Source organism: Henckelia pumila, chromosome 2 (assembly GCF_033568475.1).
Source record: "Henckelia pumila isolate YLH828 chromosome 2, ASM3356847v2, whole genome shotgun sequence".
NCBI lineage: Eukaryota > Viridiplantae > Streptophyta > Magnoliopsida > Lamiales > Gesneriaceae > Henckelia > Henckelia pumila.
In genome coordinates, this window is record NC_133121.1 from 7,317,886 (window position 1) to 7,342,575 (window position 24,690).

The 24,690-nt window shown below is 32.9% G+C and overlaps 3 protein-coding genes across 3 annotated transcripts; 2 read left to right on the forward strand and 1 right to left on the reverse strand.

The window, feature by feature from the left end:
* Window positions 1-528: 528 nt before the first annotated feature.
* LOC140882311 (homoarginine-6-hydroxylase 2-ODD-C23) lies at window positions 529-3,890 on the reverse strand. Its single transcript, XM_073288247.1, has 12 exons — window positions 3,756-3,890; window positions 3,510-3,625; window positions 2,979-3,097; window positions 2,793-2,856; window positions 2,163-2,230; window positions 1,703-1,761; window positions 1,453-1,615; window positions 1,341-1,360; window positions 1,224-1,270; window positions 1,079-1,159; window positions 870-959; window positions 529-748 (listed from the first exon to the last, which is right to left on the reverse strand). Exons 1-12 carry the CDS (start codon window positions 3,787-3,789, stop codon window positions 620-622), a joined length of 990 nt encoding a protein of 329 aa, XP_073144348.1. The 5' UTR covers window positions 3,790-3,890; the 3' UTR covers window positions 529-619.
* Window positions 3,891-6,052: 2,162 nt separating this feature from the next.
* On the forward strand, window positions 6,053-9,106 carry LOC140880839 (SUMO-conjugating enzyme SCE1). Its single transcript, XM_073285654.1, has 5 exons — window positions 6,053-6,210; window positions 6,319-6,402; window positions 7,852-8,004; window positions 8,112-8,225; window positions 8,746-9,106. Exons 1-5 carry the CDS (start codon window positions 6,142-6,144, stop codon window positions 8,806-8,808), a joined length of 483 nt encoding a protein of 160 aa, XP_073141755.1. The 5' UTR covers window positions 6,053-6,141; the 3' UTR covers window positions 8,809-9,106.
* A 10,760-nt stretch (window positions 9,107-19,866) lies between these two features.
* Window positions 19,867-20,684, forward strand: LOC140883483 (ethylene-responsive transcription factor ERF011-like). The gene has a single exon (XM_073289967.1). It carries the CDS (start codon window positions 20,033-20,035, stop codon window positions 20,495-20,497), a length of 465 nt encoding a protein of 154 aa, XP_073146068.1. The 5' UTR covers window positions 19,867-20,032; the 3' UTR covers window positions 20,498-20,684.
* The last annotated feature ends 4,006 nt before the right edge of the window (window positions 20,685-24,690 follow it).

Sequence of the window (24,690 nt, forward strand, 5' to 3'; positions counted from 1 at the left end):
ATTCATAGTAAAATAAATGCTCTGACTATTATGATGAACTATTAAGGGAAATTAGCATTAAACTCCCCGTGAGAAATTAATGATCATTTAAATTTGATTTTTTAAAAAAATCCAGTATAAAACCTTCTACAAACGAAGCAAAATTGTTCGATATTTAAAAATTTAAAAGACCTTTAATTTAATACAGAGGTTTATCTTTAATGAAATTCAAATTTCCCTAATTTCTTTAGGATGATTTTCAATATCTTATTTTACTTTAGCTTAGTTTAAAATAAAATACATGCTCATTCATAGTTGATACAAAAATATATGATATTTTGGCACATTCTCTCATTTTATTTTATACATATACAGTCCAAAAAATTGGGGGACAAATATAGCCCTGCCACGGACCAAGACCAGGCTTTAAAAACTGGGTTTCGAATTTCCTAGCCTGGTTCATCCCGGCCAGGCTACATTTGGTCCGAGCCACACCGATACGACCGGTTTTCGCCTCTAATTGTAATCAAGAACTGAGATATATCGGCATAAATAAAGACCTTGTTTGATCAGAGAAATTTTGTTGGCACCACGAGCCGGGTAAGTGGACAAGAAATAGCAAAACATTACAACAAAAGACCTATTCGACGAAATTAGTAAGGACTTTGCCGACCAAATGTTTTCCATATACAGCTCCTTCAAACTTCTTGGCACCCCCCGTCTTCTGCACACATGTATCCATTGGTTCTATCGCAGCATCGAAGTTAGGCTGTCATGAAGAAAATCCACATAAAATGCCAAACTAGGTGGGGAGAGGACTTGCAAGGATGCATGCACTCCCACATTACTATTCTCGCACTTTGCTATACAACTGTTGGGATGAGAGTTACCTCATAGAAGTAGGCAACGCAAACACGATAGCTTGGAGAGTTGTTGATGACTTGATGGAGGGTTGATTCGTAAAGACCATTAGTTAGAATCTGCCATTTTTCATAAATTATCTTTCAGAGGACAATTTGTATATTGAGGTTTGGGTGTATGCTGCAGCGTACAGAAGTTTCAGAGGGATCACTAAAGTGCGTCTGAAGTACGCGTGTACCTTAAGCATGTCGCCAATGTTACAAACAAAAGTGCCAGGAATTGGCATTGCTGATATCCATTCCCCCTCACTGTTTCTCACCTTTAATAATTCAAACATATTAGTTAACGTGCCAACGTGAAATAAAACAAAGAGACAAACATACCTGAAGGGCAGTTATATCGTCGTCTTGATTGACTAATGTCAGTAAACCTGAAAAAATAAATTGTGAGAGGATAAACAAGAGGATAAGAAAATAGATATCCAGCTATAAAAACATTACCGTAATCCGTGTGAGCTCCACTAGATTCATTCAAATGGCAGACAAAAAAAACATTAATCAGAAGTAAGCTAAATGAAAGAAGATGAAAAACTAATATTAAGACCTTGCTCACCACCCAATGTCATTCTTTGGCATTTCTTGTCCATATTGAGAGCCAACAGGATATCCAATTATGCGAAAAACCCAAAATGGATCTCCTGCTCTACTCCCTTCAAACGCATCCATTGATCCACCGAGGGCTAGAGCAATGCCCCTCATTATCTTTCGAGACAGATCTATAAACTCATAATATGGTGATTTCATTTAGATCGTTAGACAAAAAGATTCGGGAACAGAGTAAGGAACTTTATTGGACAAAGTACCAGTGCAAAGGTTGATGTACTCCTCCATTAAATTTTTGAAATTTGGAGGATCATTTGGCCTGTGTAAATGTAGGTTCAATACCGAACAGTCACGGATATGAAGTTAGTCTCACATCAAATTGTTCAGCAACCAACTCAAATTAAACAGGCAGAGTGGGTGCTTAACAAAAAGATTTACTGTAACAGACTAAAGTAGAATAGCAATGGGTTTCTTGGTAAAATATGGAGAAACCTACAGCAATCCCATAATTTTCACAGAATCTACATATGTGGAGTAAAAACATAATTCTTTTTCCCCTCCCTTTCTTTGTGTTTCTCACATACAACTTTAAATATAAAATTCTCCATAGCTAAAGAACTTAATTTGGAATTACATGTCCTCAACAAAGTTTGACACGGCGTGAATCATCAAAATATTGCTTTGCCTATAATTTAACAGCTTGAACTGAACTTTACATACCATTTGTTTGATCCCTCCATAACTTTGCCAAGAGCACCATACATTCCAGGTTTTACTTCCTTATAGCACTGTTATAACAATATTTAAATATTAATCTCAGCCATAGTTACTAAAAGTACAAGGCATACCAAGATGCCTGGATATCGTATAGCCAAGAAGCACACATCTTATTTAGTATGATATCCAAAGCTATTATATAATAGAATCTAAATATCCGCAAAACAAAATTTGACATACAAAAAATTACAAACTAATGAATAATAATAAAGCGAAAGCCCGTTAATTTGTCAGAGAAAATGAATAACAAAAATCGTCTTGCATTTCATCCTGAAAAACATCCTCGACCGTATTAGTGCCAAGAATAATTTACGCCATTGTTGGTTCAAACTGTTTGCAAGCACAACATTGTTATCATTCAAAGCGAGAAGCAACATTCTTGACTCATAGTAAATAGAGTAAAAAAGACTCAACATTCTCGATACAAGATGTAAGACATAAAGAAATAACCCTGGAAGAGCCAATGTGGCATGGATCAGCACCAAACAAGTTTGAGAATAAGGTTTGTCCGATAAACAATTGGACCAACCAAGCAGCAGTTATAATGAAGAGGTGTATAGAATCTCAACCTACATCAATGGCTTCATGTATATCAGGTACGCCTTTTGTTATGTTCTCACCGACTCTTTGATATCCTCTGTATTCAAAAGGGCATTTTAAGTTTTAAAAATAAAAATATATATATATATACACTGATCACATCAAATCTTAGTCATTCTCATACCACATTGTTATAAAATTTTGTTGCACTCCACGAACCTGTATCCAGTTGCTGCAGATAGTTTAATCTTTTGCTTCTCCTCATACGGTAAACTAAAAAAATGCCGTGCTATACCTCTAACCTCTTTAAGGAAAGAGTCAGGGATGCCATGTCCTTTCTGTGCAACAAAAGACATTGACGTAAGAATTAAAAGGCTACAATCATCTTCCTTTTCAAAAGGAAAAAGATTTATTATCTTCAAAAAACATTTTGATCTCGTTTTCTTCTAAAACTAGTGGTTATCTGTTAACATTCTATAATGTAGTAGTAGCATATAGTTCGGCCAATTGCCGAGCACCTAATTGGATAAAAAGTAATGGAGCTTGAAGTAAGGTTAAGTAGTTTACTAGCTGTATGATTTCATTTCTTCACTTCCCATCAACCAAAAAAAAACAAAAAGTTACAGGATATTACCGCAACAATAACTATGTTTCTCTACGTACGAAAAGAAACACGCCAGTAAATTTCTGAACACGGGAATTAAGCCAAATTAATATCATTACATAACCAGATTAAACTGACAAAATTACCACATAAAAGAACCCAGCTTCGCGACAAGCCTGGTGTAGTTGTTGAACAACTTGGGCTACACCTCCATCTTGAGACATTTTTGGATCATCCCATTTCTCCACCAGAGGACTGATATCTGTTCCATGATTTTTTCAAAAAAAATTAAATGAGCTCTCTTAAGCTTACAGCGTCGAATCTTCTTCGATTAAAAGAAAAAAAAATAGCAGTGGGACACGAATACAGAAATTAAAGAAAAAATTTAATACCGATCAAGGGGATGGATTTGAAGTCTGTGGCCATGGAGCTTCTGAGTTCCGAGCTCTCTACTTCGCTTCTTGTTCACTGAAGCGACCGAATCACGATGGATGGGAAAGATGGCTAGATTCTGACTCGGGTGTTCGGGTGGGCCCATTTTACACTGGGCCAACTCAATACATTATTGGGCTTTGATCTATTTTAATAAAAACAAAAAAAGATTAACCATTATAATATTTTGTGAATTTCGATTTTGAAGAGCTTCATTCAATTATATTTTGAATCATCTTCTCATATCTCCTCTTAACTATTTTTCCGTTTTTGCATCCACTTATGTCCTTTATGCACTAACCTTTTATGGTTAATAATATTAATAATTAGTGTATTGATGCATGCAACTTGTATAATAATTTTGTAATTAATTTGATTTATATTCAAATAAGAGTAGAGCTGTCAGACGGGCCAACCCATGGCGGGGCGGGCCGGCCAACTAAAAACCCACCTTTTAACGAGTCGAGGACGGGCTGTTCCATCATCCCGATGGGCTGAAAATCCTCAACCCAACCCAACCCAATGTGGGTTGCGGGTGAGGCGGGTTGGCCCGCGGGTTGACTAACTACAAATAAAAATAAATAAAAATTATTATAATTAATTATACATTTCATTTCATAAATAAATATTAATAAAAATTTTAATTATTGATTTCATACGTGTAAATTTTATATAAAGTAATTAATACAAAAAAATTCACAACTTTCATTAAAAAATACATATATCACAATAAAAAAAATAAATTAATAATTCTCCAGACTCGCGAGCCAAACCAGGCCCACAGCGGGCTAACCCGCGCGGGTCGTGGGCCTAAGCAGGTTGACCCATCTTTAGTTGGGTTGAAAAAATTTCAACTCAACCCACTTAAATTGTGTGGCAAGACGGACCGACCAGACGGGCCTAACCCAAATTGACGGCTCTAAATAATAAAAGTAATATCATAGTTGTAAAAATTATCAATAGATTAAACTACAATTTGAAATATCGAAATAAAAAAACAAATGAAAACAAAAGTGTAATATCTATATCACATAAGGGCAATTTGGGTAGAAAAAAATATGATGTCTAAAGAACAAATTATTTAATATAGGGGAAGATATATATAGAGGAAGATAATAATAATAGCTAAATTTATTTTGTAATGTAATCTACTTCTGATGCTCTACACGATTAAATTGGATTTTCGTCTTGTCGTTGTTACAACACGACATAAAAAACTGATTTAATGTCAAATATTATTGTGTGACATTAGATATTATTGACGTGTTCAACACCATAAAATTCAAATACACGTTTTACATGTTTATATATTTATATATATATATATATATATATATATATATATATATATTATATAGTATTTCAATTTAATTTTAATAAATTTCAAGTTCAACTAATAATAATTTGAAATCTAAAATAATTTATATTACTAACAGGTAAATAAGTAATATAAGTATTTCAAATGGAATCGTTTGCTTTATTATTATTATTATTATTATTATTATTATTATTATTATTATTAATATTATCAAAAAAAAATATCATAAAAATTAATTAATTTCAAATCTACCTCACCAATGCAACATAAATTTGGATGAAATATTTTTAAATCCATGGATATAGATTATAATTTTATTGTTAACAATAAAATAATATATTAAATTTTAAAGTTATTTGTGAGACGGATCAACCCAACCCACATTTACAATAAAAATAATAATATTTTTTTCATAAATGACTCAAATAAAAGATATGTTTCACGAAATTGATCTGTGATACCGTCTTACATGAGCTTTTGTGAATCTTAAATTTGTACAAACTTATTTATACATATATTAGTTATATAAAATAGAATGAATTTCAAATGACATTATTAATTAATAAATTTGAAATCGATACTAATTAACATAAAATACTATATACACAAAAAAATAGTGAATTTGAAGTTTATAAAATCAATTTTCTACCCACAAAAAATTTTATTTAAATTGTTTTTAAAAAAATTCGTGAAGTTTAAATATGTTTGAAAATCAATTTAAAGAAATAATAATATTATATTATGAGTTTAAAATGGCAACAACTCACGCGTTTACCACGCGAGGTGTCTTACAGTGGCGTGGTTTTCACGCAAGCATTAGAAATTAGAAATCATAAGAAAAGTCGCGTTGGATTGTCAACCACACGATTCAATGAGATCCAATCTGAACCGTCTATTGGCAGCGAAATAACTTCTCTCTATTCGATTTAAGGCGAGCACTTGAACAGTCGGTAAGGGCTGCTGCTTATCTTTGTCCTCTGTGAAATTTTGTTTCACTCAAGGAATTATTTTAGTTTTTGGAGAAGGAGATGTCTGGAGGTATAGCTCGCGGTCGGCTCGTGGAGGAGCGAAAAGCGTGGCGCAAAAATCACCCCCATGTTAGTTTTTTTTTTTTTTTTTTAATGTGGGAATTCTTTGATTGTGGGGTTTTTTTTTTTTTTTTTTGGGTTTGTGTGAATTTTTGTTTTGTTGTTTGTTTTCTTTAGGGTTTTGTGGCTAAACCGGAGACCCTTTCAGACGGTACTGTGAACATGATGGTTTGGCACTGCACAATCCCTGGTAAGACCGGGGTAAGTATTTCGTACTTTGATATTTCATTTCCGTGCTGGCTTTTTTTTCCCTTTTGTCTTTCATTTTTTTCGTTTTTAGGTGCATTTACGGCTGTTTTGATTTGATGGCATATATGTGTCGAAATTTCCGGAAATTTTGTGGTTTTCTTGAGGAAAATAACTATGTTTTAAGCATATCTATCAGTCGCTTGACGATGTTTAACTGGAAGTCACTGATTGTTTAGTAGTATTTGTAGCACCTAGGATCTCAATTGATTTTGGCTGTTAGTATTTTTTTTTTTTTGGGTGCAAAATATTTGATTTTCTTAAGAAAAATATCGTGGATGAAAAGGGCAACATGTCTTGTGAATTCAGTTTAGCACAAAAATTACTACCTTATTGCATCCAGTATGTGAAATATAAAGTTGTCCACCTTGTAGAGAGACATCAAAGAACCAATTTTGTGTGTTGTGTCAGCAACTGAACTTGAATCTGTTTTAGGTTCTTCTTTTGTTCGGATACGATGTATATTTGCTCCCCTTATTGGTGGGATATGGCATCATAATTCAGCTCTCTGTCTTGTAATTTCTTACTTAAAATTTCTTACTTATTAATAGTTTGAAAACATAAATATATTTCGAGAAACAGTTGTCTAGGTTGCTATGTAGTGCATTGGGGATCTCCGTAGTTCTTGGCAAGTGGCAACTAGTCTTCGCTATATCCTTTTCGCCTCTTTTATGTATTAATAATAATAATAATTAATGAGGTAGCTATGATTTTGGGTGCAGTTTGTCTCGCCTATCTTTGCTCTACGCATGTTTGCGCATCTGTTGTTTTACACACTTAAATGGCAATGGTTTATTTTTTTTTATTACTGGAATTCAAGTCCAAATTTTAAATGTCTGCAAAGACATTTTATAAATTACAAAATCACACAGTTATTTTAGTAATTCTTGACTAAATTTTTTAGAATAGAACAATGAAATTACATAACAAGTTTTTGTAAAAATTTTGAATGAAACAATTATTTTTTTGTTGAACCTTATTCTGGGAAGCGACATTTACTAATCACACCTTAAATTAGAAAAAGGTGGTGATATTTTGGGTAACACATTTTAGATACTGTTAGAAGTGTCGAGGCTGGTCTAGAAAACACAATTTATGAAACTATTCTTTTTATTTATATGTTTATCAGTTATTGGATTAGTTGAGGGTACTTTTTGCACAACTAATTTGTAAACCCAAATAGTGTTTCCCAAATCCAAATTAGCTTATAACAATAGATGTAAATATGTGATGCTATCGTATTTCCAAGTTTGATAATATATATTTTTTTTCTTGTGGTTGAGGTTGGAATTATTTTTATTGATATACGGAGTTTCAACACAGGTCTTGTGAGATGCTCGTTCTTAATAAATTGAGAGTGATAAACCGTGCTTAGCAAATATTTAATAATTAATGGTCTTGCAGACGGACTGGGATGGTGGTTATTACCCTCTCACGATGCACTTTAGTGAAGATTATCCTAGTAAGCCACCGAAATGTAAATTTCCCCAAGGTTTTTTCCATCCAAATATATATCCCTCTGGAACTGTCTGCCTTTCAATACTCAATGAAGATAGTGTAAGTATATTTTGATTGCTTTCTGTTTTCAATCATAATTGATTAAATCTCATTTCAAATATAAAACAACTTGTTTTCTCCTCCCTCTTTCTCATATATATTTTTAGGGCTGGCGACCAGCCATTACCGTGAAGCAAATCTTGGTTGGCATCCAAGATTTGTTGGATCAACCAAATCCATCTGATCCAGCACAAACTGAGGGTTACCATCTATTTATTCAGGTAATAGATATATAAAAAAAGGTTATCGTTGTCTCCAATTGCGTTTCATTCCCTGCACTTTAAAAATAATAAAAATAAAATCCATTGACCATTTACTTGGGTCTGATTATTCAAGAAATAGTATTGCCGAACATCTGCTACTGGTTGTGTTACTGTTTTCACTTGCTGAATTGCAACTTGTTTGTTTCCATTTTGTGTCCTGATCATAGACCTTTCATATCACAGCATTCTTACGCATGTTATGTTATCACCTCCTGAATATGCAACTTTTTTTTTTCCCATTTGTTGGACTGATTCCCTAGACCTTTCATTATTTCATATGAAATAGCATTCTTGACTTATCTTAGCCAGGTTGGCTATCTTGAAATTTTAAGATGAAAAAAATTATGCATGCATTCAGTTCATCCAAGGTGAAAATTTTCCTGTTAATTTGATCTTAACTCCTCCCTTTCCCCCTCATTTCCGTTGATACGATATTGTATATTTCTGGAATTAAATTCTGTCATAAAAAAACATGCAGGACACGGCAGAATATAAGAAGAGGGTTCGGCAGCAGGCAAAGCAGTACCCGCCTCTCGTCTAAATACAAGTTTGTTATAATTTCCAATTCGAACAAAATACTGTGGAATGTTGCTATGGGTTGGAACTTGCCATGTTGCTGGTCCATTCATGTTAGTGGTATATTCACTTGTCCAGATTTGATCTTTAACAAGCTTCTCCAAACTATGTGTAAACCAAACCATGGTGTTAGTGTTGGACAATGGACGATGATTTGTGTTACCTTCTGTTCAGTATGTTCGACTATTGTGTATATTTTGTGATATTTATGTGTGCGCACGGGCGCGTCTCTCAAAAAGTGTTCTATATCTAATTTAGCAGAAGTTATTATAGACACATTAAATTAGTTGTGAGCTAATGCCCAAGTTCAATTTTTTATTTAGACAAATTTTGAAGTTGAACCCCTAAATCAGCGTGTTGAATTCACATTTATGAAACTAAGTATTAGTTTTTCCCCCAAATATGAATGAAAAAAAATTGGTTAGCATGTGGCATGATGAAGATGGGAAATTCTCGTGTGAACGACGCACTAAATGAAGGATAGATATTACAAATCATCTCGTGTAGCGTCGCATAGGATTTTCCGATCGAGGTTCAGACAATGTGTGAAGGGGTGAAATTGTGTGAATGAATTTGTGTTTGTTAATTGAGAATAAACAACCATTAATGAATTGCCATGTGGGAACCCCCTGCCGCCTAAAGCTGCCAATAACTATGGCTATTTATTGATTTATCCAGTCTCTCAATTCTTTTGAACAGGATCCCCACGTTTGCATTCACATACAATAAAGTCCAAAACCTTCTTTCTAGGTTCTCTATATCTTCTCTGCCTTGATTTCCAATAAATTATTGGTTAAATTCAAGATTTTAGGACACATTTGGACACTTAAATACGATAAAGAAATAAATCGAGAGGTTATTGATAAAAATCACATGAGAAAATTTCTAATTAATTATTTCGTGGTTCCTAAATTTCAAAATTTCCAATGCCACCTTCTAAAATATGTTGATTATTGTTGTATTGCATGAATACCGTTTGTGGAGTACAATATTCGTCTTAAAAACCGAAAAATTAAACTCGATCTTGTATTGACAAACAAATCATCCTATTGCTCTTCCGAAATTTATGTAGTCATTGTTGTTGCTAAAATAAATAAATTATTGTGGAGCAAATATTTTTTTTATTTGATTATTGCTGTTCTACACTTCTACTTGCAATGTAAGGATTTATCGCATTGGCATAATTTCCACAACTTCGATTGAACTGATTTATGGTGCACAATACGAAAATTCTTACGGATTAGAGAATAGTGATTGGGGAGAGAAGAAACGACAAAATTTGCAATTCCAAACGTGAATAAATTTATGCTTGAGCCGATTTACGTGGAATTTTAATTAAGTCTACGCAGTGTGGGCCGTATTAAAAAATTGGAGAATCCATAAAAAGTCTTTTTGAATTGTTTTGTACAATCTAACGATGAAATTAATTATACAGTTAGGTACAACAATGGAATCAGGCTAGGATATAAAATCTAACATGGTACAGGCATAGCTCGAGAAATAGTCAGCTGCCCATATGGCCATATAAAGGGGTGTATATATTATTGTGGAGCAATAAGTTTTTATTTATTTATTTATTTAAAGCAATCGAAATATGTGGTTTGATCAATGGTGAAATGAAAATAATAGAGTTTGTAACTTATTTATTGTAAAGCTTGAACTAAACATGAAATGATACAATTACGTTAAATCTCATCATTCGCACAAACGATATCTTATGGACTTATAATATTGTTTCAAGGGTGTGTCAAATAATTTTCTTATATTTTTACATGTAGGGATCGTGACTTTTCCAGTTGACCTCAAATGTGCAGAATGAGCAAAATGACAATTGAATGTGTGATGATTACGCTAAGACTAACATCTTGTTAAAACATTAGTTCATGATAAGATATGTGAACATGTAACTATCATCCACGGTTTATAATTTTTGGTACTACAAGAAATGCTTGATATTCTTGTTATCTTCTTAAAAATAGCATCCACCTCTAGTTTATGAAATATTATTTTTATAGTAATATCTCGATGACTCGATCGTATATCTCAAGGTTCATATGTCAACACATATAATATTAATATGAAAAATATTAGTCGGTAGATTAACTACCGACTATGCCTTATCATGTATACCAAACTATGCCTTAAGGTGGGATAATTCATTAAAATGTTCCTATTGTTTCAACGTTGTCCCAATTATGTCCCTAAAGAATTTTTGGGGCTGAAATTGTTCCTAACCTTTTAAAATATTTCTCAAAAATATCCTTCCGTTAATTCTATCTGTTAGACCTAACGGAATCAACACGTGCTTATCACGTGATATTGCACCCCCCAATTAAAATCCCCGAATCCACATGTTAAACCAAATTCCCAAATCATTTCCTCTCCATTCTCCGTTCCTATTTTACGTGAACCCTAATTCCCAAATCTTTGGCTCTCGATTTCTCTCCAAGTCGCCGTCTTTGCTTCGGTGGTTGGCTGCAAGACGTCGCCGGCGGTACAACACCTGTGTAAGTGATGTTTTTTTTATTTTTTATGGAGCTGAGACGAATGCATCCAACCGATTTATTTTCTTTTCTTGGTTATCTATGCAAATCGACGCTTGCTTGTTCATGTTTTTTTCCCGCAATGTTCTTACTTTTTCCAGCTGCTAGTTGACTCTTCGTAATACAAACGGTTTTTTTTGTTATTGTCTTAATTACAGTGAAAATCCTTACACGATAATTACTTGAAATGACTTGAATCTATTTTTTTATGTAATTACTTAAAGTAATTTCAGATTTGTCATAAGTTGGTATGATTCAAAATTTTCAACTGCGCCAAACTTTGTAGACATTGGTTTTAGACCGAGACCTATGTTCTGTACTTGTGGTGTTGAACTTTCTTTAAAGACATCATGGACGTTGAATAATCCAGGGAGGAGGTTTCGCACATGTCCTAATTATGGTGTAAGTGTATTATTTTTTTGTGATATAATTTAAATGATAAGGTTATGTAATTTCAAGTTAGAAAATAAATTTTTTTTCTTGTGCAGACACCTGCATATTGTGGTGCATTTTAGTGGTGGGATCCCGAGATGTGCAGTAGATCGAAACAAATAATACCTGGACTCGAGAAAGAAATTATTGACTTGAAGGACGATAGTGTTACATTAATGAAACATGTGAGAAATCTTGAAGATGAAGTTCGCAAGAAAGAAGATAAAATCAAAAGCTTAACATCTAGGGATGAATTCGGCAAGAAATTGAAGAGAAGATTGCTGCTGATTATTGTTGGACTTGTGTTGGTGTTGGTTTTCAAAAAATAAGAGTGATGATGTTGGTAGCTAAAATTTTGGATGCACAGTTGGTTTAAAGGTTGTTAAAGATGATGCTAACTAGTAGCTTGTTGCTCATTTAATGAATGAAGAAGCGAATTGGTTGTTTTTTTGTATTCCAAGATTTTGTTTTTTTTTTGTTGGACTTGTTTTGGGGTTGGTTTTGAGAATTCACGTGTGAAGATGTTGGTACCTAAAATTATGTAATGAATGTTATGTATTCCAAGCTTCTGCTCCAGTTATGAATGACGTTTGACGTTCAACCATTATCCTGTTATGATCTCATTTAGTTAGTAGATGTGTTTTTAATGCTTGAGCCAGTGTTGGAAATGCTTGGGTCAATGTATTCCAAGCTTCGACATCTGTGTTGGAAATTTTTGAGCCAATGTATTCTAAGCTTATGTTACTGTTACGAATGTGATTTAGATCATGAGTATTTTGAATTCAATTTGGTGGCATTATTCAATGATGTTTATTCCACTATGTATCTAATCACAGAGGGGAAATTAAATTAAAAAATAATACATAACACCAACATAGTCTCAAGACAATACTTCAACAAAAAAGTCTGGAAAACACCAATCCATGGTCCCAAAATAAGTATGCAAAACAACTATTGAAAACCCTCAGCTTACAATAAAATTCTCACAAAAAACACAGATGGTCCATTACATCAACCACAACTCATCAACTACCAAGTTCAATCCTTCCCAGTCGAATTCTTTGAAGCACATGCGGATGATTGAGTATTGGAAACGGGGCTCGCAGTCTCATGGCCTTGGCTTGAGTGTCGCTTCTTTCGTTGATCATCTAATGATGCTCTGAGCCGCGAAACTGTCACAAAGTTTTTTCCTCCTTTCACGAAGACAGGATTTTGCATATATATGGACTGAGAGACATTGAAAACAAATTATTATAGTTATGCTCTGAAGCATATTTTACTCACATGTACATATGCATTACATTATACTAACTTACATTGATAGTTGAACTCCCTCCTGCTCCATTTGAATTTTCACCTGCTCCAATTGAACTCCCACCTACTCTATGAGATTTCCCTCCAGCTCTTCGAGCCCCCTCCTGCTCCAGTTGAACACCCTCTCGCTCCATAAGATTTCCCTCCAGCTCCAGTTGAGCCCCGTCCTGCTCCAGCTGAACACCCTCCCGCTCCATGAGATTTTCCTCCAGCTCCAGTTGAGCTCCGGTCGATCTACCAACTGCTCCAGTTGAACTCCCTTCTACTAAACTTCTCACCTGTGTCAATCAAACCATAAACATTACTGAATGAAATCGAGAGTAAATAAAAGAAAATTTAATCCAATATACCGGCAATTTCTTCTTTTTACTCTGGTTTTCATCAGTTGTATGTGTTGTTTGACTTTGTTGCGTTTGTTGCTCTTTATTGCATGTCCTTTGGTTATGTCCAAATTCTCCATACCTTCTACATTTACTAATTCTTCTTGCACCACGCAGATGAGTTTGGCTAGAACTAGGAGGTTCATCTCATTCCCTCCTTCGTAATTTAGCTGGTCTACCCACTTTTTCTTTAAACACCGGAGGGAGTGGAGATGGCATTGAAGTTTCGGCCTATAAATCAGGACCAGTGATTGGCAAAATCGATTTCTCGTAGCATTTCTCATATGTATCAATCCCATAATATGAATGCACGTAATCAATTGGATCTTGATACTTGTACCAGATTGCACAAACCGCATGCTGGCAAGGGATACCAGTCAAGTCCCACCTCATACAACTGCACGAATTTGTACCAAAGTTGATTGTGTGTTGACCAGATGGTCGATTAACCTGAAAATGCATATGATCAGCTTGTATTAGACTGTGTTGTGATGCGTCATAGCAAATTTGCTCCAAAATCTTTTAAATCTTCGGACATATCTTCTTATCCCATTTCTCAGCCTTCTCCCGGTTAAGCTGAAATCGAACCATGAGCAAATTTCTTATGGCCTCAAACATTGGTATAATTGGTTTCTCTCTGGCCTCCAAGATGAAACTGTTGAAGCACTCGCACATATTATTCAAAAGTGCATCACATTTGAAGGTTGGCCTAAAATGTGACTTGGACCACTGCTCCGCGGGTTTCTTAGCCAACCACTCGTACGCTTTCACATCAATTTCTTTCATCTCTTCCATCCTCAAACAAAATTCTGCAATTGTTGTTGCTTTGGCTGCTGCCCAAAGTGAATTTCTAATATCCATACCTGGAAAACCATCTTTTTTCATGTTAGTATGCAAATGCCTAACACAAAAGCGATTGTCAGCAGCAGGAAACAAGCTTTCAAATGTCGAAATCAGACCCTTTTGTTTGTCTGACATGAATGTCCATCCATGTCCATCTCCAAAGCCGAGATCAGTGTCCAACAATTGCAGAAACCACATCTAACTATCTTTTGTTTCTCTTTCAACCAAGGCATATGAAATAGGAAAGATATTGTTGTTGGGATCTAGCCCAACCGCCGCTACCAATTGTCCACCATTCTTACTTTTAAGAAAGCAGCCGTCAACACCAACCAGAGGTCTACATGCATTTTTAAATCCTTCTTTGCATGCTGAAAAGCATATGTACATATGCTGAAACCTTGGTCCATCTTCATCCTCAGTCACTTTTAAAATTACTGTAGAATTCGGATCTACCCTCACCAACTCTGCACAATAATTTTTGATTTTGCTGAATTGTTGGCTAATTGAACCCTCGACCATTTCACGAGCTTTCCTCTTGGCAAGATAAGCTCTTTTCCTAGAAACACGCAACCTTAAGCTGTCGAATATCTCATCTTTGAAAGTTGTAGTCCCCAAATTTGAGTTCGATTTAAACTTGTTGAGAAAAGTCTTTTCCAGCCAAGTTGAGCTTGCAGTTCTATTACCATTATCCCAAAAACAATTCTTGTGATTTGGTACTGCCAACAACTGTCATGGCTCATTGGTGACACATGAATCACCCAATCACAATGAAAGAAATATTTTATTCCTTAAAATCATCCTATTTTGAAAAAGATTTTATTAAATATCTTTTGCCTTTCTTGGACATGAAGTAATTTTTATTTATGTGATTTATTTCCTATTTGCGATATTGATAAGCTGATTAGAATATTTAACATATCATATCTAATATTTATCTTTCTTTATTTGTGTAGATTTGATATGATCAAGTCAAAGGAATCCTACGCCTACAAGGAAACATATTGAAGAAGGATTCTTGGTCTATTTATTTGAGATATGCGTTCACAAGAAAAAAAGAAAAAGAGAGAGACCGTGAGATTTTCCAAGAGCTTCATACACGTACATTGACAGAAGGATTGAAGATCTTTGAAAGCTCAAATCGGTCAAGGTTACTTGATGCTTGAAGAACACTTGAAGATCATTGATTGAAGAGTATTTTGACTATACAAGTTTTTGGCATCAAGATTTTTAACACCTTACTCTATTTTATTTATTCTATTTTGAATATAATTTTTAGGAGTTATTTTTATGGTTTATTTTCTCAATTGTTTTGAAAAATTGAATTTTACAATAATCACTAGTGTTAGGGTTTGTAAAACTCTTTGATTTGTTTTCTAGTAAAGTTTTGCCATGAGGCGTTGCAAGAGTATTTTATACTCTTGCTTAAATCATATTGAGTCTATTTATTTGGTTGCTTGTTTATTTTATTTACGCTTTAATTATATTCCGCTGCAAGTTACTCAAGGTGTTATTGTAGGACACCTCAAACAGTTTATGTGCAACCCCTATTCCCTTACACACAACTTTCATTTCTGCACTTTCCCCGCAATCGCTTCTTATCGACTTTAACGAACCTAACAGACCTTCCTCGTTTGATGCAATGACTTTCAATGACAAACTTAGCCTCATCTCTTGAACTAAAAATCATACCAACCTGCAAGTTAGGGTTCTCTGCATCTTTAATGGGGTTTAACAAAGGAAATCTTCGGGCTTCAGTATCTTCATCATCAGAACCCACGTTACTGACCAATTCATCAATATCAACACAATTAGCATCACCTTCTACATCCTGCAAAAATATTGATATACTTATTCAGCATTAAGGACTAAAAACTTAAAAAATTATTAATCTAAGAATATATATTTAATTAACCAAGATGCTCAATAAACCAACCTGCATCCGAGATAGAACCTCATTTCTCACCACACCATTATCAATAGCCGCTCTGTTGTCTAGCATTTCGGCATCATGATCAATGTGACTAAAAAAAATTCTATCATCTTCATCAAACTCGTACCCACTGTCTTGAAAATCTTCATCGTCATCATCATCTGAACCACTCCCATCAAGATTTGATCCACTCCCATCAACATTTGAATCACTTCCATCAGCATTTGATTCACTTTCAATCTCATCTGATCGATCGGATACTACAATAACTCTACTAACGTCTTCTACATATATCTCCACTTCGAAGTTATCTGGGATGTACTGTGTAACGGCCAATACATCCTCATCATTATCCAAATATCGACCTTTCATAGAATTAGGTCCCAATTTGTGCCAGAGTCTAAACTTCTTTTTTATCTCTTAGACCTAATTCTTCCAAAACTCCCAATAAATGCAGCATCCGGATCTTCTGCTTGTTGAGGAAGTCAATATACTCAATACTCCCTCCCAAATATTCCTTCCATGCACTTGTCCCCTTCGTTGTTCCATTGAAATACAGTTTTACAGTAAAATTGTCATGTTCTCCAAGATAATCTAAAAATAATAACAAATACACAAAACCATGTTTATGAGTGCCGTTTACAAAATAATTAAACAATAATTATATAATTTAAATACTGAAAATGGACATAAAATACCATAGTTTGGGGTTGAACTCAAAGCAATTTTACTTCGTCTAGCCATCACAGCTAAATGTAGAATGTATCCTCACTGTTCATTATAACAAGTGTTACATGAGTTTTCAAAAAAAAAAAAAAACAAATAATATGCTCTTTGAACAAATGCAATTTTTAGGAAATTTTAAGCCAAATTAAAGTTAATAAAAGCTCCAAATATCGCAGATGAGTATAAAAGAAAAATTCAAGCTTCACACCGAGAAATAAGAGAATCATGAGTAGAAACAAACTTACAGTAATTGTTAAAGATGTACCGCCGGCGAAGTCTTGCAGCCAACCACCGAAGCAAAGACGGCGACTTGGAGAGAAATCGAGAGCCAAAGATTTGGGAATTAGGGTTCACGTAAAATAGGAACAGGGAATGGAGAGGAAATGATTTGGGAATTAGATTTAACGTGTGAATTCGAGGCTTTTAATTGGGAGGGTGCAATATCACGTGACAAGCACATGTTGATTCCGTTAGGTCTAACCGAGAGAATTAACGGAAGAATATTTTTGAGACATATTTTAAAAGGTTAGGGACAATTTCAGCCCCAAAAATTTTTAGAAACATAATTGAGACAACGTTAAAACTATAGGGACATTTTAATGAATTATTCCCTTAAGGTAGTATATATCCTACGGGTGGCTTGGCCCTTGAACCCCAACCCTAATGTCAATTTAGAATTCCCTCCATTAATTAACATTAATTAATGAAAAACGTATATCATCTAATTCATCTTAGATCTTAATTAAAGACTCTAATTGTGCAATTAATACGTGCCAAACACTCTTTGGACTGCTCCACCGCCTCGTAGCATGTATTTAGCCTTCGCTTGTCTTCTTTTATTCTTATTATTCTTATTGTTATTGTTATTGGGAACATATTTTATGAGGGGAAAAAACATTAGTATATCCTCATTATTAACGATAATGATAGCTCGGTGCAGATAAAAAAAATGTTTTTTGACGAATAGAATCAATTTAATAAGTACGTAGAAATTAAAATACACCGAAGAAAATTTGCTAAATTTTGCGCAAGGTTTTAAAAATTAATAGAAATTAATTTAATATATACTAAAGAAAATAGGAAGAGATTCAGTCTTATAAAAATAGTAAATTGTTGGATAAACTATAAAAGGAGTGGGGAAACGTTATCTGTCTATCCACCGACTAGTGACCTACCCACCCTTCCAATGTCACCAAAATGCAATGATTAATTAATTAATGTTATTTTGAAAGTGAATAAAAAAAAAGAAATGAATAGTTTGTGCCACAAAAAAATTATGTTGCTATATAAGTACAATTTAAATTATATTGAGTTTCTAATCTATCGAATCTTAGTGTCTTATTTGTCACCGGATGTGATGTGTTACACTCCATTAATAGTTTTTGGTTTCTAAATATGTTTAATAGTTAATTAATTTAAGTCTAGATCTTTAAGATTCATATTATACCATACATAAATGAAGTTTAACAATAATAAGTTGTAATTATTTATTCATACAAAATATCCAACATTTTAATCGAATTTTTTAATATCTTTTTCCAATATCGCTTTCAGCCAGCCAAACATTTTTTTAAATAAAAGGGACCAAGCTATTTATTTGCAAGAAATCGACAAAGATGGAGAACTCAAACTTTAAATTTCTCATTCGAATAGGAAGTGATAGAATTTTAGTATAATATAAATATATATGCATTAATATTTGGGAAAAATTGCCAAATTCTTGGCCTAAGTTCTGTTTAATCGTGTTTTATCTAGTCTCATGATTTCGAAAATTGTTGACTTAACATCCAAAATACACTAGTAGATAAAAAAAAGAATGAAAAAAAGTGTGTGTTTCGAGCCATGTAATGAACATTTCATATCAAATAGGCCCCGTTCATGATCATCATTTTAGTTGTTAGTGGATACCGATCAACCAACAAAAATATTTTTATTTAACACCGATAAACATAACTCACTCTCGGGTCCTTTTGGAAAGACAGGTGTTTTTACTTTCTGTTTTTTTCTTTTTCTTGTTTGCATGAATTTGGAAAAATGATACTTTTGGTTTCAGGGAAAACATATTATTGAAATGATTTTCTTTTTTCATTTATTTGTTTTAAATCCCTAGATCAAAATTAAGTTTGCATTTAATTTTTTTTTTTTTTTCCAAAAACAATCATGTGTTTGTAGTACTTCTTGATACACAGAAAAATATTTCTGCACTCTTGAGTTCATATATTTTTTCATGTTCACTCAGTACAAATCATAAAAAACGTGATACTGATATAATATATTTGAATACCAATTGTTTAAGATCAAATACAAAATATAATTTTGATTATAAAATTGGAACAATTTTACTAATAGCAAAACTTGTTACACATGTTTGAATACTCAAAATTTATTTATCAAAACCTCCAGTCCTCCTTGTGTCTGTCCTAGATAGGAAATTCTCATCCCATGGCCCATTGTATCTGAAAATTAAAAAAAATTATGTATTAGGAATAGATCTGAAACAGCTGATATTAAATAATATATTAGTATCATATTTTGGATGTTTTGTATCGATTATTTGGGTAAAAAAATGTGTCATTAATATCAATATTTATATATTGTTAAGTATTCAAATATTTTATAGATATATATATATATATATCATGCATTTAATATTTTGAACCTATTTTCATATGAAAAACATGTAAACCTAAGTCGAATTTGAAATTAAATCAGATTTACGCTTGTTGTTTTCCCCCATAAGATTTAACTATTAATATTTACATACACATACATACAGCGTATGAATGCATTCACACACATATAAATAATATTTATTATCTATATAAATATATATAAACTTAATAATTTGCAAGTTACTTTAAAATTTGGTTTGAACGAGGAAGAAATAATAGAACTCAAAATCCACAAAAGAAAGCCGCAATCTCTATAACCTCGCACATGCCTATCACTTCTCTCTGTAATTTTTTGAGACATCTTCTATTACTTGTACAGACGCTGTTATCGGTGCTCGACATTTGAGGGATGGAATCCGGCGGCGGAGGCGGCGACTGTGCGGTCAGAGCCGTGACACGGAGGCGGAGCGAGAAGCCATACAAGGGTATAAGGAGGCGGAAGTGGGGCAAGTGGGTGGCGGAGATTCGTGAGCCCAACAAGCGATCGAGAATCTGGCTCGGTTCCTACAACACCGCCGAGGCGGCGGCGCGGGCTTATGACACCGCCGTGTACTACCTCCGCGGCCCGACGGCGAAATTCAATTTCCCGGACGAGATCATCTGCTGCGGGCTTAAAGACCTCTCCGCCGACTCCATAAGGAAGAAGGCGGCGGAGGTGGGAGCCAGATTCGACGCCGTGCAGGCACACGCACTGGCCGCCGCCGCCAATGAGGAGGAGCGTGCTGCTCAGTCGCTGAAACCATGTTGGTTTCATCAACAGATTGATCTAAACAAAAGGCCGGAGCTGGAAGACCCCACCATTGACGAGGGCTAATGCCCATTTCCAAATGAAAATTTTTTATAAATTATTTTCATATTTTTTAAGCAAAAAAAAAAAAAAAAAACTTTTGGTGTATAAATTTCTAATATGTCGCTTCATCATTATGCAAACATGCATCATATAATCTGATTTGTAAAATCCCAATTTCTCATCTATTGATATTTTTGTTATTTTACTTTAATACTTATCCGCTCTGTCTTACAAAATATATATAATATAGTATAAAATTTGGTCCTTATTACACAATGTCACATGCACCTCGTAGTTTGCAGACGCATGCTATTAAATTTATCTTTGTTTTTTGGATAAGGGCAAAGTTGAAGTTGGATGTTTTTGTATCGACATATATAAAACCAAAATATTTGATGATTTTTTTATCAAAATTTACCGTTATTTTCGATATGATATCATAATATTTATATATTTAACAATGAGATTTATTTCCCTCACTATTCAACGGCGGTGGAAACTAAATTAACGGTACCCAAAATCGTTTTTTTTTTTTTTAAAAAAAAAAAATGCATTGGATGAAAAGATAGATATCGATTCGTTTCCAGGAATATTAGGGATTCAATTTGTATAATTTGTTATGATGTGGTTTATTACAATACATTTTTGTTTCGTTTGAAGACAATTAATGATTGAGAGGAGGAGGCAAGTGAAGGATCCAAGTTGGGGTGGTGGGAGTTAGGGAGTGGGGCAGAGAATTGCTGGAGTTGGTTTCACAAGTAGCCAAGTTATGTCTACTGATGATAATAAAGTGTAATGATTTTCATTCACACATATGTGAATCATATAAATAAATTAATCGACTCATATAAATAAATTAATCGACTCCGTCTACCGAGTAAATATAACTTTTTTTTAAAAAAAAAATCTAAACTCAAATTGTAAAGAACGGTCCAACTTCAAACTCATTTTTGTTTTTTCTATGAAGAATCGTGAGTGGATTTTTGGTATTTGTGAATTGATATCATTATCTATACTATATCACCGAAATATCGATATATCAAAATTTCGGTATGACATAAATCCATATAGTTTTTATCGAAAAATTTCGATATACCGAAATTCGGTACGGTATCGGTATGATATTGTGTATACCGAGATTTAAATATTTTTTTAAACTATTTTTTTTTTAAAAAAATGTCGGTATATACCGTGTATACCGAATTTTTTTTATATTTTTTTCAGTATATAGAAATACCGAAATTTCGCAAATTCTATATTGATACCGATACCGATACCGAAATTTTTCGGTATATCGAAATTTTTTGTATGTACGGTTTTTTTTCGGTACGGTATAGGCGGTATGACGTCATTTCGGTATTTTTCTTCAGCCCTAAGTGTGCGTGGTTTATAAAAATTGTTTTTGGTGTCATGGTCATTTTTTAAAATTTTCTCATTATACCCCCACACCCCACACCGACAAAAACTCTCTCCATGTCTCATTTTCTCCCACTTTCTAATCGGTTTTCCCTCTAACCTTCTTCCTCCTTTTTCATTTTTTTTCTCAGTAGAACTCAAATTTCCTCTGTAGGCACCTTTATCAAATTGGAGTCTTTACCAAATTATATATTTACGGGGCACGCATCACGTGTGCTATGGTGACTGGTTATATATAATAGTTGAGTCCCTTAGAGGGAGGACACCAATTTTTTTTTCAAAATTACCCTTATACTAAATAAATTTGTATAATTTAAAAAAAAAACTAAATAAATTTGTAGATTTGATTTTTATGTGTACATATTTTCCATATTTCTGTCAACTAGCAACTATAGATAAAATAAATAACTTTTAAATTCATTAATACATTACGTTAGAAATAAAAAAATATATAATTAAAAAACATAATTAAAATAATTAATTAAAAATAAAAATATATTAGTTCTAAATAACACATAGTAATAAATATATATTAATTTATACACATGCATCGCGTGTGTACAGTTATGCTAGTCATTATCATATATCCTAATCAGAATTTTAAAATATGCATATATTTGAACATGTTATAAAAAATAATTAATTTTTTTATCGAAAAATATTTATCAAATAAATGACAAGAAATTTGAATTGTTGAAAAATATTTTAATATTATATTTAACATAAGTATTATTTGAGACGAACTCAATGATATTTATTCGTGAGACAATTGATATGATCCATACATAAAGTAAAAAATAATAATATATTTAGCACAAAAAATAATATATTTGCTAGGGTCGAATCCAAAAAAATTTCGTCTCATAAAATTAACTCATAAAACGGTTTTATGACTATTTTCTTACATTTTTTTATTAGTAAAGTTCTACATAGTCAAAGTATTGAATGCAATGACAAATAAACTGTCTACTTGACGACAATGTATCATTATCCTCGTTTGAGTGTTATAAATGACGTAAATATTTATTATATAATAACTTTTATAATAATATTTAAAATTTAAAAATATTCAATACATTATATTGATAAAATCAATTATCCAACCACTCATACTTACTAATTTTGATACTTAATTATATAAAATAACACTTATTCTTATTAATTCTAATAATTAATTTTACTATTTTAGATAAATATCTACTTCCATACTTTCGTTGAAGCTCGGAGACAACTCATTTCAAATTGGCAACAAATTAATATCATTTTCGTGGTACAAGTGGGAATTTTCTCTTTCTTTCTTTCTTTCTTTTTTTCTTTTTCATTTTTTTCTTTTTCGAACGAGGTGGGAATTGTCTTCATTACTAGAAAAGGGGTATATTTTTCCTCTAAGGCAAAAAAAAGGGGGGTATTTTTTTATATTTTTTCCCTCGGTTGGCTTAAAGATAGATTAGGTATTTATTTTTATGACAAAGTAGTGGACGGTTGTGGGCTCCGGTGGCGGCAGAAATGGCGGAAGAGAATAGAAAGAGGTCACAATTCACGTCACATCACTTTCCCCTTGTTTACGCTATTTGAGCTCCCACTTGAAAATCTTCCATTCACTTCAACATATAATTACCAATAACAATTATTCTTCTTCTTGTTTAAAACATCGTATAATATGAACCAAAAAAAAAAAAAATTGTATAATATTGGATTTGCATATCATGAAATATTCACTTCTATGTGGGATGAAATTCTTTCACAACGAAACACATATATGATCTCACAATTTAATTTTATAAGATGTCTCATGTTCTAACTCAAAATTATTATTTTTCATTGTAAATATGAGTCAAGTTTATCCGTCTCACGAATATAGGTCTGGTCTCACATGAGTCATATTCAAAGTATTTTAACATCTCTACACCATGGACTATATTAATAAAACAAAAATTATCGGAGATCTTCTCAAAGATTAATTTTATGAGAAAAATTTTCTACTCGATCTAATTCATAAGAAAGTACTAAAAACAACCAATTAAATAATGATTTATTCTATTAAGATTTTAAATTTTTAAAAAAATCTAACTCTAACTATACGTATAACATAGATTTCAAAGCGTAGCAATTTGTAAAATTAAATTTCCATTGAGAAAAAAAGGGATCCGATGTACCTGTACTTTTTTTTTTTTTGTCAAATTGAGTCTACCACGATCATCGTTAGAATTAAATGTTTAAGATGGAGTGACTTTAAAAATCCATTTAAATTCTGTTCATTCAAATAAGTCAATAAACTTTAAGTTCGTCGTCAATCCTGATGTAGACAAATAAAATCGTTACTTGAATTAGGAAAATTCAGAGGAACGCATGAATATTAAATCCAAACAATCAAATGTCGTTCATAAGATCTTTGAGATAAAGAGGTGCATCATCATCTACGTCACGAAAAAAAAAAAAAAAACATTAAAGGCATTATAGTGTATCTGACGAAAATTTTCCGACGGGCGAGTCAACACTACACAAAACCAACACAAGTAAGAAATTCTTTGAGATTTAAAAATGATAACCACCATTTTCTCCTTTTTTTTTAAAAAAAAAAAAAAAAAGTAAAGAAACATTATACTTAAAGATTTCTTAATGGGCTTTTGAAGCAAAAACACTTTTTTTTCTAGGTTTGGACTTATATGAGCTCGACTTTTAATCCTGATGGACTTTAATAACTGGGCTAGTTTATTAAAATTACCCATCAAATGCCGATAGAACCTTAAGGTTGCGCTTTAATGAAAATATTTGATTGGAAACAGTGCTTTAAATAGTAG